This window comes from Schistocerca gregaria, chromosome 1, assembly GCF_023897955.1.
Source record: "Schistocerca gregaria isolate iqSchGreg1 chromosome 1, iqSchGreg1.2, whole genome shotgun sequence".
Classification (NCBI taxonomy): Eukaryota; Metazoa; Arthropoda; class Insecta; order Orthoptera; family Acrididae; genus Schistocerca; species Schistocerca gregaria.
In genome coordinates, this window is record NC_064920.1 from 503,001,342 (window position 1) to 503,029,020 (window position 27,679).

Below are 27,679 nucleotides of genomic sequence, written 5' to 3' on the forward strand. Positions count from 1 at the left end.
AATTAGGAGCAGATTACCAGGTCACGAGTTTGTTTAAGCCAAGTGCTAGGCTTAGCCAGGTGATAGAAGACATAGGACCACTCTGTAGGGACTTTGACAAGAATGATGAGGTGATAGTAATAGGTGGGGCAGGAAACAGCCTGGCTAAGTATAGGAATTATGATATTAAGAGTGACCTGGATAAAATAGGAGCTGCAACAGGATGTACGAATGTGGGTTTTGTTGAGGTATTGCAGCGTTACGATCAGCCCTCGGTTAACCCTTCTGTGTGGCGAGTTAACAGAGAGTTGAGCGAGCAGCTGCTGGACGGTGCAAAAACACACATTTATACAGTGCCTGTTGGTAGCATTGGGAGATGGGGATACACTCGACATGGCCTGCACCTAAATAGTCTAGGGAAGGATAGATTAGCTGATTTAATTGTAGGTCGTCTAAAGGGGGCCACTAGCACTCAAGGCAAAACCCCTGTGACCCGAAAGGGCATAGGGGCACCTTTTTTAGGTTGAACAAAATGTCCAGACAGGCAGCTCTTAAAGGTAAAAAAATAAATGGTTCGAATAAAGGTAGAGGAAACAGTTGTGTTAATATATTTCACCAAAATATCAGGGGATTAAGGAACAAAATAGATGAACTAATAATTTGTTTTGAGAATATTAAAAATCAACAGAAGTTGATGTACTGTGCCTGTCTGAACATCATATAACTGCACAAATGGAAAATGTAAATATTAATGGGTATAAATTAGCAACTTATTTTTGTAGAGACAATATGGAGAAAGGAGGAGCTGCCATTTATGTTAAAGGGGAACATAGTTTTAAAAATATAGAAACCGTGTAGAACAGCACATTGAAGTATGCGCTTGTGAGCTTAAATTGGACAGTGGTAAATTCATAATTGTGACTGTGTATAGGTCCCCACTTGGAAATTTTCAAATGTTTCTTAAAAACCTAGATCTCTTGCTGCGTTATCTGTCAGTAAAGGGAAAACACATTATCATTTGTGGAGATTTTAACGTAGATTTTCTTAAACACTCAAGCAAGAAGAACGACCTTGAACTATTACTTTGCTCTTACAATCTGACATCAGTCATTGATTTTCCTACTCGTATTGTACAAGACAGTAGCACCCTGATATATAACATTTTCATAGACCAAGATAAATTAAAAGAAGTAAGCACCTATCCTATTAACAACGGGCTTTCTGATCACGATGCACAGCTACTTTCAATTCATGACTTTGCTCCATACAGTAATGTGAAAAAAACAAACAAAATAATACGCCCAATTAACCATATAACAATTCAACAATTTAAGGAAAGCTTGAAAAGGGTAGACTGGGAGGATGTTTATCGGGAACCTGGTGCAAATGTTAAATTTAACTTATTCCATGATAAACTTGTGGGTATATTTGAAAACAGTTTTCCTAAGAAATTAGTGAATCATAATTCAAATAAACTTGATAAAAAACCATGGCTGACTAAAGGGATTAAAATTTCTTGTAGCCGGAAATGGGAACTATACCAAGACACTAGAATAAGTCGAGATGAAGAAAAGCTCAACCATTATAAGAAATATTGTAATATATTAAGGAAAGTTATAAAAAAATCCAGAAGTATGTGTATCAAGTCTGAGATTAGCACCTCTGATGACAAAGTTAAAACAATATGGAATATAGTTAAAAGGGAAACAGGGCAACCAAGGTCACAGGACAACAGTATTACTGTTAAGCACAATGAAAAGCTTATGAATGAAAAATCACAGGTTGAAAATATTTTTAATAATCATTTTATAAATGTAGTGGAAAATATAGGCACCAGTTGCTCACCAGATACGGCAGAACTCTATATGAAAGAGGCATTCCCGGTGCAAACAAATGAAATTAACATCCTACCCACCTCACCGTCTGAAATTAAGAAAATAATAAATTCACTTAAGAATAAAAACTCACATGGAACTGATGGTATCTCCAATAGAATACTAAAATCTTGTCGAGTTCTTAGCCACATATGTAATAGCTCATTGAATCAGGGAATATTTCCTGACAGATTGAAATATGCCATAGTTAAACCCTTGTATAAAAAAGGTGACAAGACAGACGTCAACAATTATCGTCCTATTTCACTTCTGACATCCTTCTCAAAAGTGTTTGAAAAAGTAATGTACTCAAGAGTAACTTTACACATTAGTGGGAATAACGTTTTAACAAAATATCAGTTCGGTTTTCAGAAAGGTGTTCTACTATCCAGAGCATTTAAAATTTGATCAGTGAAAGCGTGTATAGCACTATCTGTTGAAACATCACCAATTGGGATTTTCTGTGATCTCTCTAAGGCTTTTGATTGTGTGGATCATGAAATCCTCTTAGATAAGCTGAAGTACTATGGAATGAATGGTTCAGTACACAGATGGTTCACTTCATATTTAACTGGTAGAATGCAGAAGGTTGAAACAGTAAACCCACATAGTACACAAAGGGCAGCAGATTATTCAGACTGGGGATGTATCAAGAATGGGGTACCACAGGGTTCTGTCTTGGGGCCTTTATTGTTTTTAATATATGTTAATGACTTGCCTAATTATCTTCATGAAGATGCAAACTTGGTTCTCTTTGCAGATGACACAAGTATTGTAATCAAGCCTAAAAAGCAAGAATCAGCTGAGGAAAATGCAAATAATGTTTTTCAAAGAGTTATTAGGTGGTTTTCCGCAAGTAGACTTTCATTGAACTTTGAAAAAACACTGTACATACAGTTCAGTACAGGGAAAGGCATAACACCGAAAATAAATATAGAGTGTGGGGGAAAATATTTAGTTAAAGCAGATTGTTCAAAATTTCTGGGTGTCTGTATTAATCAGAATTTAAACTGGAAGACACACATTGACAATCTACTGAAACGATTGAGCTCAGCTACCTATGCTATTAGTGTCATTGCAAATTTTGGAGACAAGCACATCAGTAAGTTAGCTTACCATGCATATTTTCATTCGTTGCTTTCTTACGGAATCATCTTTTGGGGAAATTCATCACTAAGAAAGAAGGTATTTATTGCACAAAAACGTGTTATCAGAATAATGTCTGTGGCTCATCCAAGATCATCTTGTAGACAATTATTTAAAGAATTAGGGATATTGCCGGTAGCTTCACAATATATATACAGCCTAATGAAATTTGTTGTTAGTAACCCAGATCACTTCAGAATTGATAGCACAGTCCACAGCTACAATACTAGGAGACAGGGTGACCTTCACTACCGTTCATTGAATTGGACATTGGCACAAAAGGGGGTGAATTATACTGCCACAAAGATTTTTGGTCAATTGCCAAAAAATATCAAAAGTCTGACAGACAACCAATCGGTATTCAAAAGTAAGTTAAGAGAATTCCTGAATGACAACTACTTCTACTCCATAGATGAATTTTTAGACATAGGCCAAAGAAATACAGTAAGCATTAACAATTGTACCGTATATAAGACTAACAATGATTATTTGGGATTAATGAATCTTGTGTACTTTGACACGTTCCACATCATTACGAAAGAATCATGTTCATGATCCATGGAACAAGTAATATAACTAACTAACTAAATAATAAGAAGAAAACACGTTTTACCACTCTTACGAGGCAGTGTTTAGCTAGGGTATGCATTTTCTACTAATGTAGAGCTTCTAAAAATTACAAAGCTGTAGATTCAACCATATTTTGCAGTTTGGGTATATATCAATCCTGCTTCAGTTGTTTTGATGGTCGCTATGTAGATGCTCATATAATCTAAAATATTTTTAACAATCTTTATTGATTCTCATTCTTAGCTGGGATTTTTACAGGTCATGAGATAACTGTTTGGTATGATTTCTGTTATTTTCAGGTTATTGTAACAGAAATCAGCACACAGTTTATTGAACATATCATCTTCATTATGAAAAATGTCCTTGAAAGCAAGACAGATCAACCCTCAGAACACCTTGGTGTTACAAGTATTGAAGGAATGATGCTTGCAATTGTAAGGTAGAGTATATCTACAAATTGAACTAAAAATTGTGGGTACTTTTGTATGAGTATGAAAAATGTACTGTCATGAAGTGCTACAGTTTAATTAACTAGTGACTGACAAAAATTCACATGAAATATCAGCACATTCAATACCCATGTGGTAGTAGAATTTTTAAAAGAGCTGTAGTGATGTTGTTAAACTGCTTTGTTGGAATATAAGTTAAAGTTTTGGTATGTAATATGAACATATTGATTTTATTATTGCATTTTTTTCGTGTGATAGGCAGGCCATATTGCGGAGATGCTGAGTTGCAGATAGGCACAACAAAAAGACTGTCACAAATATAGCTTTCGACCAATAAGACCTTCGTCAAAATTAGACAACAAACTCACACATACACACTCACGCAAATGCAACTCATCACACAGGACTGCAGTCTCAGGCAACTGTCATGAAGGGATTCTGCAACCAGTGTATGATACTTGACTGTCAACGTGCCTTGTAGAGCAAGTGCTACTCACACGTACATGATTACAGGCCGGCAGCGGTGGTCTCGCGGTTCTAGGCGCGCAGTCCGGAACCGTGCGACTGCTACGGTCGCAGGTTCGAATCCTGCCTCGGGCGTGGATGTGTGTGATGTCCTTAGGTTAGTTAGATTTAAGTAGTTCTAAGTTCTAGGGACTAATGACCACAGTAGTTGAGTCCCATAGTGCTCAGAGCCATTTGAACCATGATTACAGTCTCAGGCAACTGAGGTCACACTGCCAGTGTGGCTTCAGTTGCCCGAGACTGCAGATGTGCGTGTGTGTTGCGTTAGCGCAAGCATGTGTGTGTGTGTGTGTGTGTGTGTGTGTGTGTGTGTGTGTGTTTGTCAGCTAATTTTGATGAAGGCCTTACTGGCCGAAAGCTATATTTGTGACAGTCTTTTTGTTGTGCCTATCTGCAACTCAGCATCTCCACTATATGTTGAGTAGCAACTTTCCTTTTCACAACATTGTCACGTTCCATCCTGGATTTTCCATTGTTTGACTTTTACGAGGCAGATTAATGAGTTCCAAATAATCTAATAACTTGTTTACACTGATCAGCCAGAATATTATGAGCACAGGTAACAGTGGCAGCACATCACGGTTTGGATGCAGTGAGGTAAGTCACTGGAGGGAATTGGCACCACATCTGCACTCTCAAGTCACCTAATTCCCATAATCCATGTTCAGTCACATCCCAGCTGCATTCGATCGGGTTCATATCTGGTGAGTTGAGGGCCCAGCACATCAATTCGAATGCGCCACTGTGTTTCTCAAACCACTCCATCACACTCCTGGCCATGTAACGTGGCACATTTCGTAATGAAAAATGCCATTGCCATTGGCAAACATGATTGCAATGAAGGGGTGTACGTAGTCTGCAACCAGTGTACGATACTCAGATGTCAAGGTGCCTAGTATGAGCTCCACTGGAACCATCCATGCCCACTGAATGTTCGCTGGAGCATTGTGGAGCTGCTGCCATCTTTTCTCCATCCTGCTGTACAGGAGTCAAGGAGATATTCCACTGGAAGGTGACGCATTCAATCCTTTCCACTGGTATGATGATGAAGTTATCAGGATTCATCAGACCACGCAACAGTCTGCCACTGTGCCAACTTCCAGTGCTGATGATCACATGCCCAGTTCATTTGTAGTTGTTGATGTTGTGTTAATATTGGCTCATACTGAGGTCACTGGCTGCAGTGGCCCATGGTTAAGAGTGTTCGGTGCACTGCGTGTTCAGACACACTTGTACACTGCTCAGCATCAAATTCTAATGGTAGTTCCGCCATAGATCACTGCCGGTCCTGTTTTTCCACTCTGCTCAGCCTACGATTTCCGACATCTCTGATGAGGTGTGGCCACCCAACCTCTCGGCGTCTGGATGTGGTTTTACCTTCCTTTTGCCACATGTTGAAGACACGAAGCACTCCTTGAACACCCAACAAGTTTTGCAGTTTCTGACATGCTTGTGCTGAGCGTCCAGGCCATCACAATCTGCCCTCACTCAAACTCAGATAGATAGCGCGCCTTCTTCATTCTACACATGGACAGCACACTTACTAATACTACATGCTCCGTGCATGTGTCTTGACTAGCAGTCATTCCTCGCAAGCTGATGCTGCTTTTGCCTGACAGATTTATATCAGTAGTAGGTTGGTGGTCATTATGTTCTGGCTGATCAGTGTATTACATGAAATTATGCCTCATTTATAATTTGGGAACTTTTCATAACATCTGGCATAATTTCTGCATGAAATGAGATGTTCTAATAAAAATTCTAAGTTTACTCTCTGTAAGGGAATAATTTGAAGTTTATCAAGTTTGGTGCATCATCTCTTCACACATTTTTGTCTTAGTACTTCAGACAGTTTTTCTCTTGTATTTGACTTTTTCATCTACACTTTCATGATTAGATTTGCAGTCACTTCAGCATACATTAGTTACCCTTACTCTCAATGATACTTTGCTTAAATATAGCCTGAAACTAGTGGAACTCAGTGTAAATAGGAGCAGAGATACAGTTACTGAAACTCAGTGGTAGCTTTGGATATTGTTGCTTGTTTCTTAACTCTGACAATAATAATTGCACATCTGAAACTTAAATTTCATAAACAGGGATGCCTAGAGAAGTAATTAGACGTGTGGTGATAATTCTATAGAGATAGTTATCCGGCTGCGGGACCCAGCAAATCTATACAGTAAAATAGAGTTAAAGCTAGTTCACCCTAAGAGTGACCAAATAACTTTCCTCTACCAGAGCACTTAGATACAACATATTTACACCCTGAGGCAGGAAGTGATGGACAGAGAAAGAATATACAAGGACTTTGTTAAGGTTCATGGACATATATACCTTGAACCATATGTTGCTGATGGCAGAACTGTGAGTAAACTAGTAGAAGAGTTGTGGGGGACATGTTATGCATACAAGTTCATTATGTGAAAAATGGTGTAATACCTTACTTCCCAGCAACAGCTACGGTGATGCAAGGACAGGTTGATGCCAAGGTAATGATCACAGTGCTCAGTAGAAGATCAGTTACTACAAAATGGCACATTTAGTTGATGAACATATGGTCACAATTGAGTTCCAGGTGGTATTCAAATGAGCCTTATTTGGATAATCTGAGAGCTGCTGTCCATTGTTGTTGTTCTTGTGGTCTTCAGTCCTGAGACTGGTTTGATGCAGCTCACCATGCTACTCTATCCTGTGCAAGCTTCTTCATCTCCCAGTACCTACTGCAACCTACATCCTTCTGAATCTGCTTAGTGTATTCTACTCTTGGTCTCCCTCAACGATTTTTACCCTCCACGGTGCCCTCCAATACTAAACTGATGATTCCTCGATGCCTCAGAACATGTTCTACCAACCGATCCCTTCTTCTAGTCAAGTTGTGCCACAAACTCCTCTTCTCCCCGATTCTATTCAATACCTCCTCATTAGTTATGTGATCTACCTATCTAATCTTCAGCATTCTTCTGTAGCACCACATTTCAAAAGCTTCTATTCTCTTCTTTTTCATACTATTTATCATCCATGTTTCACTTCCATACATGGCTACCCTCCATACAAATGCTTCCAGAAAAAAACTTCCTGACACTTAAATCTATACTCGATGTTAACAAATTTCTCTTCTTCTGAAACGCTTTCCTTGCCATTGTCAGTCTACATTTTATATCCTCTCTACTTCGACCATCATCAGTTATTTTGCTCCCCAAATTGCAAAACTCCTTTACTACTTTAAGTGTCTCATTTCCTAATCTAATTCCATTAGCATCACCCGACTTAATTCGACTACATTCCATTATCCTCGTTTTGTCCTTTCAAGACACTGTCCATTCCGTTCAGCTGCTCATCCAGGTCCTTTGCTGTCTCTGACAGAATTACAATGTCATCAGCGAACCTTAAAGTTTTTATTTCTTCTCCATGGATTTTAATACCTACTGCAAATTTTCTTTTGTCTCCTTTACTGCTTGCTCAATATGCAGATTGAATAACATCGGGGAGAGGCTACAACCCTGTCTCACTCCCTTCCCAACAACTGCCTCTCTTTCATGTCCCGCGACTCTTATAACTGGCACCTGGTTTCTGTACAAATTGTAAATAGCACTTTGCTCCCTATATTTTACCCCTGCCACCTTCAGAATTTGAAAGAGAGTATTCCAGTCAACATTGTCAAAAGCTTTCTCTAAGACTACAAATGCTAGAAATATAGGTTTGCCTTTCCTTAATCTATTTTCTAAGATAAGACGTAGGGTCAGTATTGCCTCACATGTTCCAAAATTGCTACGGAATCCAAACTGATCTTCCACAAGGTTGGCTTCTACCAGTTTTTCCATTTGTCTGTAAAAAATTCGCGTTAGTATTTTGCAGCCGTGACTTATTAAACTGATAGTTTGGTCATTTTCACATCTGTCAATACCTGCTTTCTTAGGGATTGGAATTATTCTATTCTTCTTGAAGTCTGAGGATATTTCACCTGTCTTATACATCTTGCTCACAAGATGCTAGAGTTTTGTCATGACTGGCTTTCCAAGGCTGTCAGTAGTTCTAATGTAATGTTGTCTACTCCCGGAGCCTTGTTTCGACTTAGGTCTTTCAGTGCTTTGTCAAACTCTTTACGCAGTATCATATCTCCCATTTCATCTTCATCTACCTCCTCTTCCATTTCCATAATATTGTCCTCAAGCACATCGCCCTTGTATAGACTCTATATACTCCTTCTACCTTTCTGCTTTCCCTTCTTTGCTTAGAACTGGGTTTCCATCTGAACTCTTGATATTCACACAAGTGGCTCTCTTTTCTCCAAAGGTCTCTTTAATTTTCCTGTAGGCAGTATCTATCTTACCCCTAGTGAGATAAGCCTCTGGATCCTTACATTTGTCCTCTAGCCATCCCGACTTATCCATTTTGAACTTCCTGTCGATCTCATTTTTGAGGCGTTTGTATTCCTTTTTGCCTGCCTCATTTACTGCATTTTTGTATTTTCTCCTTTCATCAATTAAATTCAATATTTCCTCTGTTACCCAAGGATTTCTACTAGCTCTCGCCTTTTTACATACTTGATCGTCTGCTGCCTTCACTACTTCATCCATCAAAGCTACCCATTCTTCTTCTACTGTATTTCTTTCCCCCATTCCTGTCAATTGTTCCCTTATGCTCTCCCTGAAACTCTTTACAATCTCTGGTTTAGTCAGTTTATCCAAGTCCCATCTCCTTAAACTCCCACCTTTTTGCAGTTTCTTCAGTTTTAATCTACGGTTCATAACCAATAGATCTGCCCCTGGAAATGTCTTACAATTTAAAACCTGGTTCCTAATTTGTACCATCATATCTTCTAGTATCTCCAGGTTTCTTCCATGTATACAACCTTCTTTCATGATTCTTGGACCAAGTGTTAGCTGTGATTAAGTTATGCTCTGTGCAAAATTCTATCAGGCAGCTTCCTGTTTCATTTCTTACCCCCAATCCACATTCACCTATTATGTTTCCTTCTCTTCCTTTTCCTACTGTCAAATTCCAGTCATCCATGGCTATTAAATTTTCGTCTCCCTTCACTATCTGAATAATTTCTTTTATCTCATCATACGTTTCATCAATTTCTTTGTCATCTGCAGAGCTAGTTGGCTTATAAACTTGGACTACTGTAGTAGGCGTGTGCTTCGTGTCTATCTTGGCCACAATAATGCGTTCACTATGCCGTTTGTAGTAGCTTACCCACACTCCTATTTTTTATTCATTATTAAACCTACTCTTGCATTACCCCAACTTGATTGTGCATTATGTAGTCAATATTTGTCATGTAATAGTTACTTTACTATTGCTAATGTGAAATGTGTGCCATGTGACTTTGGAGTATTACTACTGATCAAATATAGAGTATAAGGGAAGAAGTCTTAATCTCAAAACAAGCTCATTGTTACATAAGAAGCCCATTACAGTGCACTGTCTCGGGACAGCCATACAAAATGTTATATGAAAAAGTAAAATTATTTGTAGTTATTTCAGCTCGATGAAGAGAAGCTGGAAGCATGAGGGATCTGGGAGCAGCTTGAGAGAGTCAGTGGAACACCGTCTCCAGACACTTCTTCCTGAGAATAACATTGCTACAGACAGTGACTGGCACACTTACTTTCAAAATCAAATGCATATTGAATATCTTAACAATCATGTTGTACTTCCTTTTACAGAAGAAGAGGTAGCCTCAGAAATCTGCAAGATGAAATCGGATTCCTCAGGACTTGACGATATTTAACCCGAGATCTTGTAACATGCATCTCCACAGATAGTGACTCCTTTAATATACATTCTTATCACTCATACTAGGATGTATTGCAGAGATCTGGAAAACACTAATAGCAGTATTTATTAAAAGGGGAGATGACAAAGATGCACCAGACCTAAGGAGTAATAGACCCATATGCATAATAAACACTTTGGCTAAATTGAGGTGAGGCTCCTGTGTCACTGTTTGCAGGCACACAGTGAGCTTCATGGCTTGCACCAGAGTCATTTTGGATTCAGATAGGGGAAGTCTATTGATGATGCATTATAGAGGATTATAAGAGTAGTAGATGGCACACCTAGACAATATGCTATAGCTACAGTGATGCAGATTGCAGAAGTGATGTTCACCAGATTAAGAGCTCTTGAAACACAAAATGCCTCTTCAGTAGTCTGGTAAACAACTGCAGAAGATGAACTGTTGAGTGGCAGGTTGGACAGGTAAAGATAAATATATCGCAACAGGCTGTCCTCAGGCTCCATCTGTGGGCCAGGTTTTTTGAAGGAAGGAAGGAAGGAAGGAAGGAAGGAAGATTAGACACAGAGCACAAACTCTAAATGTTTCAAGCATGGGGAAAGAAATCAGCCATGTCCTCTGAAAGGCACCATCTAGGCACTTGCTTGGAGCAACCTAGGGAAATGAAGGAAAATCTAAATCTGGAAGGCCGGATGTGGATTTGAACAATCTTCCTCCCAAAAGTGAATCAAATGTGCCAACTACTTCCACCACACGTTGTCCAATGAACTCTTGCTAGCTGTATCAGATGGGGAAGGTGACATAGGCAGCAGCATCAGCTACGCAGATGATTTTCTAGTAGTTGCCTCAGAAGACTCGTGGGCAAAGCCTGAGGCAAAAAACAACAAATGCTCCATCACTGAAGCAGCAATGGTGCATTAATGATAAAATCAGAGATTGTCGACTAGACAAACTTTTTTTCACCTGTAGACTGTCTAATTAAAAGTGACTTAACTGTGAAGTTAGGATTTACATAAATAAAAAAAAAAAGAGATTTCTCAGCTCACATCAGTAAAGTCACTGAGAAACTGCAAAATAATACATAAACTAGCTCATGTTGTAACTGTGAGTTATAAATTACTGTTGTCAGCAGTGATTCTGTATCATTATACCATCTTTGTTGTCGTTATTGAAATCACAGCAAGCGTGCGGGTCCTGTAGCTGCACTATCAACATGGGAAAACACACCTAAGACATAAGTGGTGAAGTGTTCTTCTAAGATGTTTGGGAGCATTTAGTGCAACACCAATAGAAGCATTTTTAGTAATTCTGGGAATATATTGCATTGATATAATTGCCAGATTCAGGTTTGCATGCTATTTGTTTCAGAAGGAGAACACTGAATATGTGAGGCAAATCATTGGGAAACAAATCATGAATAAAGTGCAACTTAAGTCCTGGATAACTGGTATGTGCTAGGAGAACTAGTACATGTGAGAGGTATTGGGATAATACAGAAACTGTCTGTTATGTTTATCAGTTTTTCACTGACATCTGAGAAAGGAAGTAATTGCAGTATATGAATCCAAGTTCATGACCCATTTCATAAAAGCATGTAAGCTGTATCCTGTAAAGATGGAAATAATAGGACAGATGCAAATGTGGAGAGAGCATTACATCTGATCGTATTGTATTACAGTGTTTTCTAAATGGAGATATCATAGGTAACATCACTGTAGGTGTGGACTTTCAACTTGGCATTAAAAAGCCCTGATTCCTGGACAGCTAAAAATAACATTATTTAACAAATATCCCACAGGTATCGTCTAAGGCTCAAGGCACAAAAAATTATAAGCAGCTGACATGCCAAACATAACAAAGAATACTGTAGTCACATTTTCACATAACAGTAATAACAATTATTGTTACCTAATATAATAAACACACATATTGAATACTGTTATCGTAGATAGATATTTTTGGTATGCAGTAAGTCATATGTGGTTCATGCTGTGAGCCTAACTAAACACCTGGCAACCCAGAAGACATGGTAACAGTGAGTCCACAAAAGTGTAGGGGTTTATCTAAAAAATAGAGGTTGTTAAGAGGCACAATGGGTGCTGTGATGAGTTTTACCAAGACCAGCATGGATCCAATGTAAAATGGAGTGAATTTTATAATTAATTTTAAGAACTGGTGAAGGTTATATATACATTATATTTGAGGTATAATTCTTCAGATTTATCTTTTTTCCATTATCAACCTTTTTCTATTTATTTTATTATTATTATTATTAGAATCATCCAAAGCTAAAAAAAACCATGAACTTCTAAGCATAATACCATATATATGTATATAACACATTATAACAAAAAAAAAAAAAAATGAAATGAAGTGCTGGTTATCAAACTATAATATTTGTTTACAGGTATGTGCGTCATTTAGACATGACTGTTCATGCTATTCACATAAAAACGAAGCTTTGCCAACTAGTAGAAGCAATGATGAAACGCCGAGATGACTTAGCATTTCGACAGGAAATGAAATTTCGGAATAAACTAGTGGAGTATCTAACTGATTGGGTTATGGGAACATCTCATCAGATAGCACCACCAGGTTCTGGTGATGTCACAGTTATTACGAGGTAATAACATAAAATAACAGACTGGCATATATTTTAGTAATTAATTAAATAAACAGATTGAGAGAAGTCCTGCGAGTAAAATCTATTAATGAATTCACCTTAACAATAATGCAGATTGTGTATTTGTAATTTTCATGTGGTTATTATGTTTAACGTGATGAAATTATGGTGCACATGTTGTCAGTAGTGTATAAAACTTTTTTTATTATAATGCCTAGATAGCTACACTTTCTTGATATAAAGCAATCAGCTTCAACTACACTTCGTGGTCAGCTTCAGATCATATAGTCATTACAATAGTAACTTGTCGGTTCACTAAATTGTAACTTCCCTACTCAAGTTGTGCTTTAGTGATCTGACAAGTTACAGCAGTTACAACTGTATGGCTTGAAGATGATTTGAAAGAGTGATTGAAACAAGTCACCTTGTACAAAGAAAGTGCTGCAATCTAGACTGTAATAGGAAGGTTATGATATGTTTTCACATTCAGAATTGTTCTTGTGACTTATCTGTATATAGAGTTACAAACATACATTCTTGCTACAAGATTTTAAGAAACTATATTTATTTCTGATCCTTCTTTTTGATAGAGATCTTGACCAAGCATGTATGGAAGCAGTGGCAGCATTACTTCGTGGCTTACCTCTTCAGCCAGAAGAATCAGACAGAGGTGATTTAATGGAAGCCAAAAGTCAACTGTTTCTTAAGTAAGTAAATAACTAGTCTTGGATATGGAAATAGATGTAAAGATGTTATGATTATGACTAAAGCAGCAGAACATTTGGATGAAAATACTTGAACTAGCTACTGATTTAAAAATTAGAGACAGACAACCACCCACTTGCCAAGGAGCATAAAGTGATATAGATGGTAGACGTGCACTTCAAAAATCATAAAACTGTACTGACTCTCAGTAGGAGAAGGGAGATGTGCAGGAAAGGGAGAGAGTAAGAGAAGTATTGTCATACAGTAGAGAGGTAGCCAGTAGTGGCAAAATGTGGATAAATTCTGGCAACAGTCAGAAAAGTGGGCTGCCATAATCTTAGAGAGAGAAGGTGGAGACAGCAATAAAATGTTGGAATGGTTGAGAAATATCATGGAAAACAATGAGAGGAAATTGGTTGGCAGAGGAGGAAGAGGACTGATGCATATTTGAGTAAATGTGATTGTGAAATGGCTGATCTGTCAATAGGACAGTTGTGCCATGTACAGTGCAAGGAACTGAGAGGGAGAGGATCGGGGGGGGGGGGGGGGGGGGGGGGGGAGACGTGACACAAATGGCTTTGGTGTTGAAGCAGTTGAATTCATATATGTTACAGTGTCCAAAATTTTCAATAATCAGGAGCTTTGCAGTTGGCCACAGGTTGCAGTAACCATTCATATGGATAAACCAACACGTAGTCATGAAATTCTCTCTGAATACTGCAAAGTAATTGCAGCACAGCTACTAGACAATGTGACTTCTTTCATTCAACACCCTGTTTTTGATTGGATTGGAAATGCGTGCAGCTACACGTACGTAGGAGGTGGGGGCTGAGCATACTGGACAAATCCTGCAACTCATGGTGTGCAGGATTGAAAGCAAGTGTGGCTTAGGATCTGCCTAAGCTCAGAGTGCAATTGAAAATAGTTTTAGTTGGGAGGAGGGGTAGGCGATTGAAGTACAATATCCCTATCCTAGAGCACAACAATGGGAAATCTGTTTACAGAATAACTGCACGAAAACACTATGGCAATGTTGTCAGTGTATTCAGATAATGTGGATTTGCTACTATAGATACAGTGATTGCAGGTGCTAAGGTTATGAAAATCTGTATCATGGACTTGCTTATTCAATAATAGCATAACATAGTCTTTCCGGTAGCCTTAATCAGAGAAAAATGTAGAAGAGGCTAATCAAAAAAATGGAAAGCGTACCAATATGATCAGCCATCCAACTTATATTCAATCAACAAAATGTATTTCCAGTGACCTGTGTTTACATTCTAGAAATAGCCCCTTCAGGAGGAAAAAATCACCTAGAAAATTTTCCTGTAAATGGGGAAATACACAAGATCAGTCTTTGAAAAAGCAAACATTTATCTGGTGAGCCAAATGAGGTTATATATGTCGTCAGCCTACCTTTCATCAAATTACCATTATTGATTAGAAACAAAATCAGACACATGTTTTATGTCCTATATATTGTACATCTGCTCATTATTGGATGTGTGAATCAAATAAACAAAAACGATATAGGAGGAACTTTTTTGTGTGAGGTGGTGACAGCTGACAGTGTCTAAAAACTGGTGGTGATATGTGTGTTTCTTATGACAGAGATTTGTACGAGGGTTGGAACTTAAATAGTGGCAGCTATTTATTCACAACCAATACAAAAGAGTTACATGTTTGCACCTGTTACTGTCCTTCAAAGTAGTCGCCAGTGTTGTGTAGATCCCGCTGCCAGCATTGTGGAAAGCGTAGTATACCGTTAGCAGAGCCTGTTCTGTTGATGGTGCGAATGGATCAGTCTACTGCCTGTCGAATCTCTGGAACAGTTGTGAAGAGTGAATGCCACGAAGTGGTTCCTTCATCTTCGGAACCAAATCAAAGTCACAAGGACTTAAGTCCGGTGAGTATGGTAGATGGTACAGTACTTCCCATTGACCAAACAGGACAGCCACAGCTTGCGCTGTACATGCCCGTGTATTGTCATGCAAAATGATGGGCTGGTTGCACAGAAAGTGTCACCGCTTCTTTCACAAAGCTGGTCGCAGGTGATGCTCCAAAAACGAACAGTATTACTGTGCATTGACGGTCTGCCATGGAGGAACGTAATGTGTTAAGATAACACCATCACAGTCGTACTCGAGTCACCATTACTTTAGACTGTTCCATTCACACCATCAACAGAACAGGCTCTGCTAACAGTATACTACACCTTCCACATGGCTGGCAACGGGTTCTATACAATGCTGGTGACTACTTTGAAGGACAGTAACAGGTGCAAACATGTAACTCTTTTGTATTGGTTGTGACTAAATAGTTGCCACTATTTAAGTTTCAACCCTCATATTAAGCCATCAGAAAGGTTGAGAATAGCATTCAAGGTGGTAGCTTATTATGTTGAGAAGGACCATGTGAAGCAAATCTAAGAGTACATGTTGAAGTTTTGCAGAAGTAGACGGTGTCCTTGCCATAGGTCCATATCATGAAGATGCTATTAATGAATGTGAAGCAGAATAGATATTTAATTTGCAGGGTAAACTGTGAGGGTTCCTTTAGGTAACCCATGAACAGGTTAGCATAGGAAAATGCCATGGTTGTACCATTGCAACTATACAGTTTCATTTATAAAGTTGCCTTCAGGGGAGAAATAATTATTGACCAGAATTTGATTGGCCAAGCACATTCGGATGGAGGCATTATGTCAGGATATGCATATTTCTGGACATTTTGAAGACTTCTCTTGAAATATTACAATTTTTTTTAATGTTGGATTTTGACTGATTCCATAAATTTCCTTTCTCCTCTTGAATGAGATTTTAATCTCTTTAGTTAATCAATGCTTACTTGTTTTTAAGGGGCTTTCCAGATATCTTTTTAGGAAAGTTACTTTCAAATATTGTCAGCATTTTGCTATGTCGTATATTCAATTCCACATGAGCATCTCTTTCTGTATATGCCTCATCGATCTCTTTGAACTTATTCTTAAAACATTGTACCCTGTTCTCATTAATGAGTATCATTGCTTTGTATCAACATGCCTCAGAGATGTAAGATGGTGCATTGTTTATTTCTATTAATTGTGCTTCATGGTCAGGTAGTCCATTAACAATTTGATACACGTTAATTGCTTCAGGTGAGCATTGTCTACAAAATGTTTTTGAGTAGGGTCCTGCTATCTTTCTGCACATGAATTGGAAAGTTCACTACTGAAATCAAATTGAAATAGCCAATTAATTATTCGATTTCACTTTTCGTGTAGAATATTTTAAGAAATCTACATTGAAGTCCACACAGACTACTAACTGTTTCTTCTTGTGTGCCAGTAAGCTCAATAATGCATCTAGATTTGTCATAAATAGTTGGAAGTTTCCTAGAAGGGTGGACTGTTACAACTACAAAAATGACTGGACAAGGTAATTCATCAGAGGAAGACAAGGATGTTCAATCTTTAATAGGACTGTGCCTATTAGAGCACTGTTGTATTCAAACCAGGGTTCAGATTGAGGAGAGATGTACCTTCACGTAAATTTGAAGTCATACTGTGTAAATGCATAAACTCATTTCAGCAATTTCAGGATTTAATATCTCTTTTTGTGAGGGTAAAAACTGATTGATAGTGTGGCCTGATTAAGGAAGCTGTATAGTGAGTTACTTTGTGTATTGTGTTTACAAATACGAAATGTATTATATAATGCTTTGTGGATGACACATTTCAGTATTAACGCTTATAGTCTGTTTGATTCCATATAGTTGCCTTTATTTACTTAGAAGCTGGAAGTAATTCAGCACAAATTGGCAAATGCTAAGGCTGTATATAAATTTTAAAATTAGAATTAAAGGTTTTCCAGACTTAGTGAAATGGAGATACCATTGTGACATCTTTTAATTAATGTTCGTCTGTGATTCCAGGTACTTTACTCTATTCATGAACCTTTTGAATGACTGTACTGATGCTCAGGATGTAGAAAAAGAAGTGTCAAGACAAAGGGTAACAGCAGGAAAAATAAGTACACTCCGTAATGCAACAATTCAGGCTATGTCTAATCTCCTTTCAGCTAACATAGACAGTGGACTAATGCACTCAATTGGTAATTCATTTCTTATTACTATTATGAATATAATGCACTACAAATTATGTATGAATATGGATAATAGTGGTAGAAGTGCATTTGTATTCTGTTCAAATTCCCAACACTACAAACATTTAAATTGGAAAACAATGCTCCTAGTTTTTGGAACTATAGAATTACGCAATTAAGGAACAATAATAGGCAATTCTCCCTTAATATACAGTTACTGTGACCAGCCACAAGTTATCAGTCTCCCACAAGCAAGTCTCTTTCTTTCCTGAAGGAGAAATGTATGGTTCTCAAAGTTAGAAGCATTGTTTTCTATTTTCTAATGGAAAATACTGCTGCCCAATAATTCTGTTTCTTTGTAATTTTAATAATTAACTTACTTGAATTTTCCATTTTATATGGTTTATATTTTGTCTTTCAAAGAATAAAATTCTGAATAATTTAATGCAGTGCATTGGTTTGTGTTCACACTGTGTGCCGGGCCGAGACATGTCTGGCCATGTCAGGATATGCGTAGATATCAAACCTGTTTTTAGTTTGTGTTCACACAATGTGCTGGGCCGAGACATGTCTGGCCAGGTCAGGACACGCGTCAGGTGGCTTGCGGAGTATGGATGTAGATGTAGATGTAGATATCAAACCTGTTGTTTTGTATTGCGGTGTTCACACTGGTATCCAGGCTACACCAGCACCATGCTGGCAACGCAAGAGCCAGCCCACACTGTGCCAGCAACATCCAAAATGTTTAATATTCACGGCATTAGCCAGTGGGCCATGCAAGCTGGTGGAGCTACACTTCACCTTCTGCAATAACATATCGAATGTCTCTCATCTGAAACTTCCTGGCAGATTAAAACTGTGTGCCCGACCGAGACTCGAACTCGGGCTGTGGCTAAGCCATGTCTCCACAGTATCCTTTCTTTCAGGAGTGCTAGTTCTGCAAGGTTCGCAGAAGAGCTTCTGTAAAGTTTGGAAGGTAGGAGACGGATACTGGCAGAAGTAAAGCTGTGAGTACCGGACGTGAGTCGTGCTTCGGTAGCTCAGTTGGTAGAGCACTTGCCCGCGAAAGGCAAAGGTCCCGAGTTCGAGTATCGGTCGGGCACACAGTTTTAATCTGCCAGGAAGTTTCATATCAGCACACACTCCGCTGCAGAGTGAAAATCTCATTCTGGAAACATCCCCCAGGCTGTGGCTAAGCCATGTCTCCGCAGTATCCTTTCTTTCAGGAGTGCTAGTTCTGCAAGGTTCGCAGAAGAGCTTCTGTAAAGTTTGGATGGTAGGAGACGGATACTGGCAGAAGTAAAGCTGTGAGTACCGGACGTGAGTCGTGCTTCGGTAGCTCAGTTGGTAGAGCACTTGCCCGCGAAAGGCAAAGGTCCCGAGTTCGAGTCTCGGTTGGGCACACAGTTTTAATCTGCCAGGAAGTTTCATATCAGCGCACACTCCGCTGCAGAGTGAAAATCTCATTCTGGTCTCTCATCTGTTTGTATAAGAAGAAGCACAGCCACTGTTTTGTCAACTTATTGGTCAAGAAAAAAATCTCATGTTTTATTTAATTTTATTTAAAGTACAAATTCCTTAACATTTCAGCGGCAGAGCAGTTACAAGTATTAGCTATATATCAAAATGCTCTCTCCTTTATGTGCTGTTATTTATTGTAAAGCTTACTGTGATCTCTTGAATTGATTATAATGTATTAGTATAGTCCATGTTACATGAACCACTGTGTGTAGTATTCTGGCATAAATCATCTCTGCCCTTACTATTTGCCTTTAAATATGTCTGCTTGTGTCTGTGTATGTGCAGATGGATATGTGTGTGTGTGTGTGTGTGTGTGTGTGTGTGTGTGTGTGTGCGAGTGTACACCTGTCCTTTTTTTCCCCCTAAGGGAAGTCTTTCCGCTCCCGGGATTGGAATGACTCCTTACCCTCTCCCTTAAAACCCACATCCTTTCATTTTTCCCTCTCCTTCCTTCCTTCCTGACGAAGCAACTGCCAGTTGCGAAAGCTCGTAATTCTGTGTGTGTGTTTGTGTGTTTTGTTCATGTGCCTGTCTGCCGGCGCTTTCCCGCTTGGTAAGTCTTGGAATCTTTGTTTTTAATATATTTTTCCCATGTGGAAGTTTCTTTCTATTTTATTTACATCATCATTAATTTGAACCCAACAATTACGTTTGTTATTGTCTCTGTTGCATTTTGAAATCTTCTCTATCGTCTTACTTTCTCTTTTCGTTTGTACAAGAAGTTTCACTCTGTATTCATCTTCCATTTTTCCGTAATCTACCATACATTTTATCCTGCCTAATTATACTCAATAATACGTAATTTACTTCCAAACCATAACCTAAAATTTTCAACGCTTTCAACATAACCGCTGTTATAAAATCCATTGTTGTAAACACGTGAATACTATTTCACAGCTTCAGTTCCTTTCACCCATTACACAACCATCTCAGATTTTTCCAACTTTCGTTTTATTTCCATTCCCGTTTTTCCCACATAACCGATCATTTTTTAGCAGCTTCCCACAGGTTTACACGTTATTATTTCTTCATCAAAGAATTGTTAGCCCCATTCTCATAACCTGCCAGTACATAACCAGTCCTTTGAATACATTTACACACATATTCTTTGAGATTTTATTCGAAAAATTTTTTCGAATTTTATTTTTTCGGAAATTATTTTTCCGAAACTTTTTTCGAATTTTTTTTTTTTTTTCGAGAAAATTTTTTTCGAAATTTTCTTGAATTTCCCCACCCTTTAACGTGATCTGGAGACAACATAACTACCCAACCTTTGCACCCATTGTTGTTCACCAACCTAAGTTCAGCACATGATCAACATAGCTCATCTCAAACCAACACTTTTTCGACTTTTTTCACACCTTTATCTCTCCCTATACAAATCTCTATTTACTTTCACTTTAACCTCATATTACCCTTTCCACCTACTAATACCATGTCAACCTCACAACATCCCTACAACGACCCCATTAAATTTTATTTACATTCCCTCCGCAAACATGCCTTCACCCTAGCCAGATTACGCTCCCATATTTTTTTTACTCAGGCTTGTCTGACATTTGGCATTACTCCCAAAGGCCTCACACTTAAAGTTCCTATCTCTGGCTGCAATCCTTCTTTCCATCAGTCCTTATACCAGTTCCAAATAGCACAATCCATAGCCCTCACCCGCCTAATCCTTCACCTATACATCGACTCGGCCAATGAACACACCCGTCAACTCCTATCCCAAATCAAAGTCCTCAATCTTTCCTCTCCCACATCCACACCGGCTGTACATAGCATCCTCCTACAGGCCAACCGCAAATTAGAACAACATGCCACCCTCCACCTCAAAAAACTATCCAATCTCCTGGTTTCCCACCTCCGGAAAGGCAACTCACTCACCCTCCACAACCTTTTCAACAAACCTCAACCTCCTCTCATTGCACACAGACCCAGTCTCTCCCATCTACTCAATCTCCCACTCCCAGCTCCACTCCCCCCAACACCTCAAAATTCTAGTCAACACAATCTGGAACCACAACACCCCAATTCAGTAGTTAACCTTTCCTCCAAACCCCTCTCCCAATCCGAAACCTCTGTCCTATCCAAAGGCCTCACCTTCAGCCCCACTCCCAGGTTCAACCAAACTGCTCTTGTCAAGGATTTACTGTCCTACACTCGTAGTCTCTGCTGGAAATATCACTTTGCCACGAAGAAAAACAATCCTGATCCCACTCCTAATGATCCAACTCCCCAAGACACTATCCAAATTGAACCCTGCCTGCAACAGTTCCGTCCTCCATCACAGCGGGACCCACCTCCTCTTCCTCAAAATCACCCTCTCCAAACCTTCCAGGAATTTCTCACTTCCAGCCTTGCCTCTCAATCATTCTTGAAAAACCTTAATCCTACTCCCAACATCACCACAGCCGAAGCCCAGGCTATCCATGATCTGAAAGCTGACCGATCCATCATCATTCTTCCGGCTGACAAGGGTTCCACGACCGTGGTACTTGATCGTCGGGAGTATGTGGCTGAGGGACTACGTCAGCTTTCAGACAACTCTACATACAAAGTTTGCCAAGGTAATCCCATACCTGATGTCCAGGCGGAGCTTCAAGGAATCCTCAGAACCTTAGGCCCCCTACAAAACCTTTCACCTGACTCCATCAAACTCCTCACCCCACCGACACCTCGCACTCCTACCTTCTACCTACTTCCTAAAATCCACAAACCCAAACATCCTGGCCGCCCCATTGTAGCTGGTTACCAAGCCCCCACAGAACGTATCTCTGCCTACGTAGATCAACACCTTCAACCCATTACATGCAGTCTCCCATCCTTCATCAAAGACACCAACCACTTTCTCGAACGCCTGGAATCCGTATCCAGTCTGTTACCCCCGGAAACCATCCTTGTAACCATTGATGCCACTTCCCTATACACGAATATCCCACACGTCCAGGGCCTCGCTGCAATGGAGCACTTCCTTTCATGCCGATCACCTGCCACCCTACCTAAAACCTCTTTCCTCGTCACCTTAGCCAGCTTCATCCTGACCCACAACTTCTTCACTTTTGAAGGCCAGACATACCAACAATTAAAGGGAACAGCCATGGGTACCAGGATGGCCCCCTCGTATGCCAACCTATTTATGTGTCGCTTAGAGGAAGCCTTCTGGGTTACCCAAGCCTGCCAACCCAAAGTTTGGTACAGATTTATTGATGACATCTTCATGATCTGGACTCACAGTGAAGAACAACTCCAGAATTTCCTCTCCAACCTCAACTCCTTTGGTTCCATCAGATTCACCTGGTCCTACTCCAAATCCCATGCCACTTTCCTAGACGTTGACCTCCATCTGTCCAATGGCCAGCTGCACACATCCGTCCACATCAAACCCACCAACAAGCAACAGTACCTCCATTATGACAGCTGCCACCCATTCCATATCAAACGGTCACTTCCCTACAGCCTAGGCCTTCGTGGGAAACGAATCTGCTCCAGTCCTGAATCCCTCGACCGTTACACCAACAACATGAAAACAGCTTTCGCATCCCGCAACTACCCTCCCAACCTGGTACAGAAGCAGATAACCAGAGCCACCTCCTCATCCCCTCAAACCCAGAACCTCTCACAGAAGAACCCCAAAAGTGTCCCACTTGTGACAGAATTCTTCCCGGGACTGGATCAGACCTTGACTGTGGCTCTCCAGCAGGGATACGACTTCCTAAAATCCTGCCCCGAAATGAGATCCATCCTTCATGAAATCCTCCCCACTCCACCAAGAGTGTCTTTCCGCCATCCACCTAACCTTCGTAACCTCTTGGTTCATCCCTATGAAATCCCCAAACCACCTTCCCTACCCTCTGGCTCCTACCCTTGCAACCACCCCCGGTGTAAAACCTGTCCTATGCACCCTCCCACCATCACCTACTCCAGTCCTGTAACCCGGAAGGTGTACACGATCAAAGGGAGAGCCACGTGTGAAAGCACCCACGTGATTTACCAACTGACCTGCCTGCACTGTGACGCTTTCTATGTGGGAATGACCAGCAACAAACTGTCCATTCGCATGAATGGACACAGGCAGACAGTGTTTGTTGGTAATGAGGATCACTCTGTGGCTAAACATGCCTTGATGCATGGCCAGCACATCTTGGCACAGTGTTACACTGTCCGAGTTATCTGGATACTTCTCACCAACACCAACCTATCCGAACTCCGGAGATGGGAACTCGCCCTTAAGTATATCCTCTCTTTTCGATACCCGCCAGGCCTCAACCTCCGCTAATTTCAAGTTGCCGCCGCTCATACCTCACCTGTCTTTCAACAACTTCTTTGCCTCTGTACTTCCGCCTCGACTGACATCTCTGCCCTTACTCTTTGCCTTTAAATATGTCTGCTTGTGTCTGTGTATGTGCGGATGGATATGTGTGTGTGTGCGAGTGTACACCTGTCCTTTTTTTCCCCTAAGGGAAGTCTTTCCGCTCCCGGGATTGGAATGACTCCTTACCCTCTCCCTTAAAACCCACATCCTTTCGTCTTTCCCTCTCCTTCCTCAAGAAGGAACCATCGGTTGCGAAAGCTAGTAATTCTGTGTGTGTGTTTGTGTGTTTTGTTCATGTGCCTGTCTGCCGGCGCTTTCCCGCTTGGTAAGTCTTGGAATCTATATTAGAGCAATTGAAGACAACAGACAGCAAAAGAAATAAACAAAACGATAAAATGGCCTGATGTGCTTTTTGTAAACCAAATAGAGTTTTCAAAGTTAAGTTTCTGGTGTACCTAAAAAAAAAGATTGTGATCAATGTTTTTTTGGTAGTGAAACATAAACTTCTAATGTAAAAACCATTTAAAAGTTGCTCAGTTAGCAGTGATGGGAATGGCAGTAATAAGAATCGCTGGGAGAGGATTGGAACAAAATACATTGGCAGACATAATTGTGACTGTATTGAAAATGAAATGGATGTTTGGTTGAAGGGGGAGAGGGTGTCCATTGTATGAGGTCAATGGATTGTACGCACATCAAAAAAAGGTTTGGATCACCCCAGTTTCCAGAACTCCCAAAGATAGACATTGACTGTGGATATTGTGTCACAGACACAGTCCCTTTGACTGTCAGAGATGTCACTAAACCCGCCCAAAGATGTAAACAACCATGCATGAGCAGTGCCTATTAGGCAGAGGGAGTCCAACAGCTGGCCAGTTCCAGTCATTCCACCAGGAAGGAGGTACACAGTTCATGTTGTCTGTAGTTCAACCATGCCTAGACAGTCAATACTACGGTTTAATTGTGTCCGCATTGTTGCTTTGTGCCAGGAAGGGTTCTCAACGAGGGAAGTATCCAGGAATTTCGGAGTGAACCAAAGCTATGTTGTTCAGACATGGAGGAGATTCAGAGACATGAACTGTTGATGAAATGTCTTGCCCAGGCCACCCAAGGGCTATTACTGCATTGTATGACTGCTGCCTACTGATTATAGCTCAGAGGAAGCCTGACATCAATGCCACCATGATGAATAATGCTTTTTGTGCAACTACAGGACATCATGTTATGACTCAAACTGTGCACATTAGCCTGCATGATGCACAACTTCGCTCCAAACTTCCATGGTGAGGTCCCTCTTTGCAACCACAACACCATGCAGTGTGGTACAGATGGACCCACCAACATGCCGAATGGACCACTCAGGATTGGCACCACATTCTCTCTACTGATGAGTGTCACATATGCCTTCAGCCAGACATATGTGGGAGATGTAGTTGGAGACAACTTGGTCAGGCTGAATGCCTTAGACATACTGTCCAGCAAGTTAGCAAGGTGGAGGTTCCCTGCTGTTTTGTGGTAGCATTATGTGGGGCTGACGTATGCCATTGGTGATCATGGAAGGGGCCGTAATGGCTGTGAGATATGTGAATGCCATCCCCCAACTGATAGTACAACCATATCGGCAGCATATTGGCAAGGCATTCGTCTTCATGGATGACAATTCGCACCCCCATCATCCACATCTTGTGAATGACTTCCTTCAGGATAACGACATCGCTCAACTAGAGTGGCCAGCATGTTCTCCAGACATGAACCATATCGAACATGCCTGGGATAGATTAAAAAGGGCGGTTTATGGACAACGTGACTCACCAACCACTCTGAGGTATGTATGCTGAATCGCCATTGAGAAGTGGGGCAATGTGGACCAACAGAGCCTTGATGAGCTTGTGGATAGTATGCCACGACGAATACAGGCATGCATCATTGCAAGAGGACGTGCTACTGGGTACTAGAGGTACTGGTGTGTACAGCAGTCTGGACCACCACCTCTGGAGGTTTCACTGTATGGTGGTACAACATGCAATGTATGGTTTTCATGAGCAATAAAAAGGGCAGAAATGATGTTTATGTTAATCTCTATTCCAATTTTCTGTACAGGTTCCAGAACTCTCAGAAACGAAGTGATGCAAAACTTTTTTTGATGTGTGTATATGGACTAAGAAAGTTCTTTACTGTATTCCAAGATACCAAGACTTGAACTAATGAAAGGTGGGTAGGTTACATGCAGGAGCTATGTGCATACATGTAGCTAAGACTGCAATGTATGGAAAAGTCTAGAAGAGGCCTTTGTTGCAATATATGAAAATGTTAGAAATGGAAGCAAAAAGTACTGGTTTCCAAACAAAAACAATTGTACTGTAGGAAACAGTAAAAAAGTATTCTGTTTGCATATATTTTACTACGTTTACAAGAATTCTTAAGAATTAAAGCTTAAAAATTAATTTTCCATTGTGACAATTTTTTGTTTGTTTGTTAATTATGTGTATGATAAGATAGTTGCTTATGTTGCACCTCTGATTCATGTGACATTCAAAATATAAGAATTTCTTCAAATTTTTGTTAATGTATTTTGTGCATTACATGCCTCTTTTAATCCCAGAATGGAGTTACGTTTCCTTCCCCACTCCCCAATACCTAAACACCTATACACCTCCTTTTAGTTCTATGCATTCTTCTTTTGGATTTGCCAGTTCATGTCTTAACTGATAAGAGCTCCTGTCTCACCTTTTATAAAGCTTTATATCGATTATCATTGGGGAGCAGTGTTTTTATTTATACTTATTTAATTTCACCTGCGTAGATCTAGGCTACAACCGTGATTTACAAACAAGAGCAGCTTTTATGGAAGTTCTAACTAAAATTCTTCAGCAAGGAACAGAGTTTGACACTTTGGCAGAAACAGTTTTGGCAGACCGATTTGAACAGTTGGTGCAGTTGGTTACTATGATTAGCGACAAAGGTGAACTTCCAATTGCTATGGCTCTTGCCAATGTTGTCACCACATCACAGATGGCAAGTATAATTCAGTTTATGTATTTTAACAGTTGTTAGTATTGCATTTTACGCAGAAGATGTACTGTAACTTCAAGTCTCTGTTCAAAGGAAGTTTTAGTGCTTTCATCATACCTGATTATGATTTTTAATTGGATTTAGCTATAAGCATTTATTTTATTGAATTCACATGTTCAGCTAGAAGAAAACTTATGTCTTATTGTGTATACTGGTTTTCATTTGAAAGATAATATTTTTAAAGATGTGAAGCAGAATGAGAAAACAGTTGGGTAAGTGTGTGAAGCAACTCATGAAGTTCATGGTTTAGCAGGAAAATTGAAGATTATATCCAGAGCTGTTGCAGCAAAGGAAAAATCAATCCAAATCCTGGCTAGGACAAAGTACAGATTTCTTTACTTCATGTTTATCTTGAGCTAAAGTTTGGCATGGCTTTAGCTTCCTTCAGCATCTATGTATTATAAATACTCTTTCATAAAATTATGAATAGGACAACAACGCGAGCCCAAGTACCTCAGTCAGGAAGAACACTACCAACTATAGGTTTCTATTTACATTTATTGTTTACAACCCACTCAATAGTGTACGATTGATAGTGCATAGTGAACTACCATCATATATCCCCTCCAACACTACTTCTTCATCCTCATAAGGTGCCTGCTAAGAATGGTTTCCAGTGGATCCCATTTCACATCCCAGTGTAGCGCACAGTTTTATTTTACTGAAACGTTTATCAAGCATAAATGTTTGTTGGATAATGGAAATACAGTATACTTTCAATTATTTGGGGTAAGGTGGGGGAGAAGATGCACACATAATCAAAATACGTGAATAAGCAAAACATTTTCAAACATGTATTCACGACTATGTCTACTGTGCAGGTAGTAGCAGCAGCATTGGTGGCCAACAACTGCATACATGACTTGGCGCAGTCATCTTCCACTGCTAGTCCGGCTTAAAATCCGCCTGTGCCCCTAGTGGCCACAACGACAGTCCCCATGTGTGCAATGTGTGCGCTCTCTCTGTCTGTCTCTCTCTCTCTCTCTCTCTCTCTCTCTCTCTCTCTCTCTCTCTCTCTCTCCCCCTCCCTTTATGATGCATGTGTAATTTGCAGAGCAGATAATCCACACAC

General features: G+C 39.9%; 1 protein-coding gene across 6 annotated transcripts in view; it reads left to right on the forward strand.

The window, feature by feature from the left end:
• LOC126354139 (neurofibromin) overlaps nucleotides 1-27,679 on the forward strand; it is a 447,919-nt gene that overhangs the window by 144,482 nt on the left and 275,758 nt on the right. For all 6 annotated transcript variants that reach the window (XM_050003542.1, XM_050003568.1, XM_050003586.1 and 3 more), the window contains 5 exons: nucleotides 3,869-4,008; nucleotides 12,697-12,912; nucleotides 13,503-13,619; nucleotides 17,530-17,708; nucleotides 26,339-26,550. In XM_050003542.1, coding sequence (XP_049859499.1) covers nucleotides 3,869-4,008; nucleotides 12,697-12,912; nucleotides 13,503-13,619; nucleotides 17,530-17,708; nucleotides 26,339-26,550 — 864 coding nt within the window. The remainder of the gene's footprint in view (nucleotides 1-3,868; nucleotides 4,009-12,696; nucleotides 12,913-13,502; nucleotides 13,620-17,529; nucleotides 17,709-26,338; nucleotides 26,551-27,679) is intronic.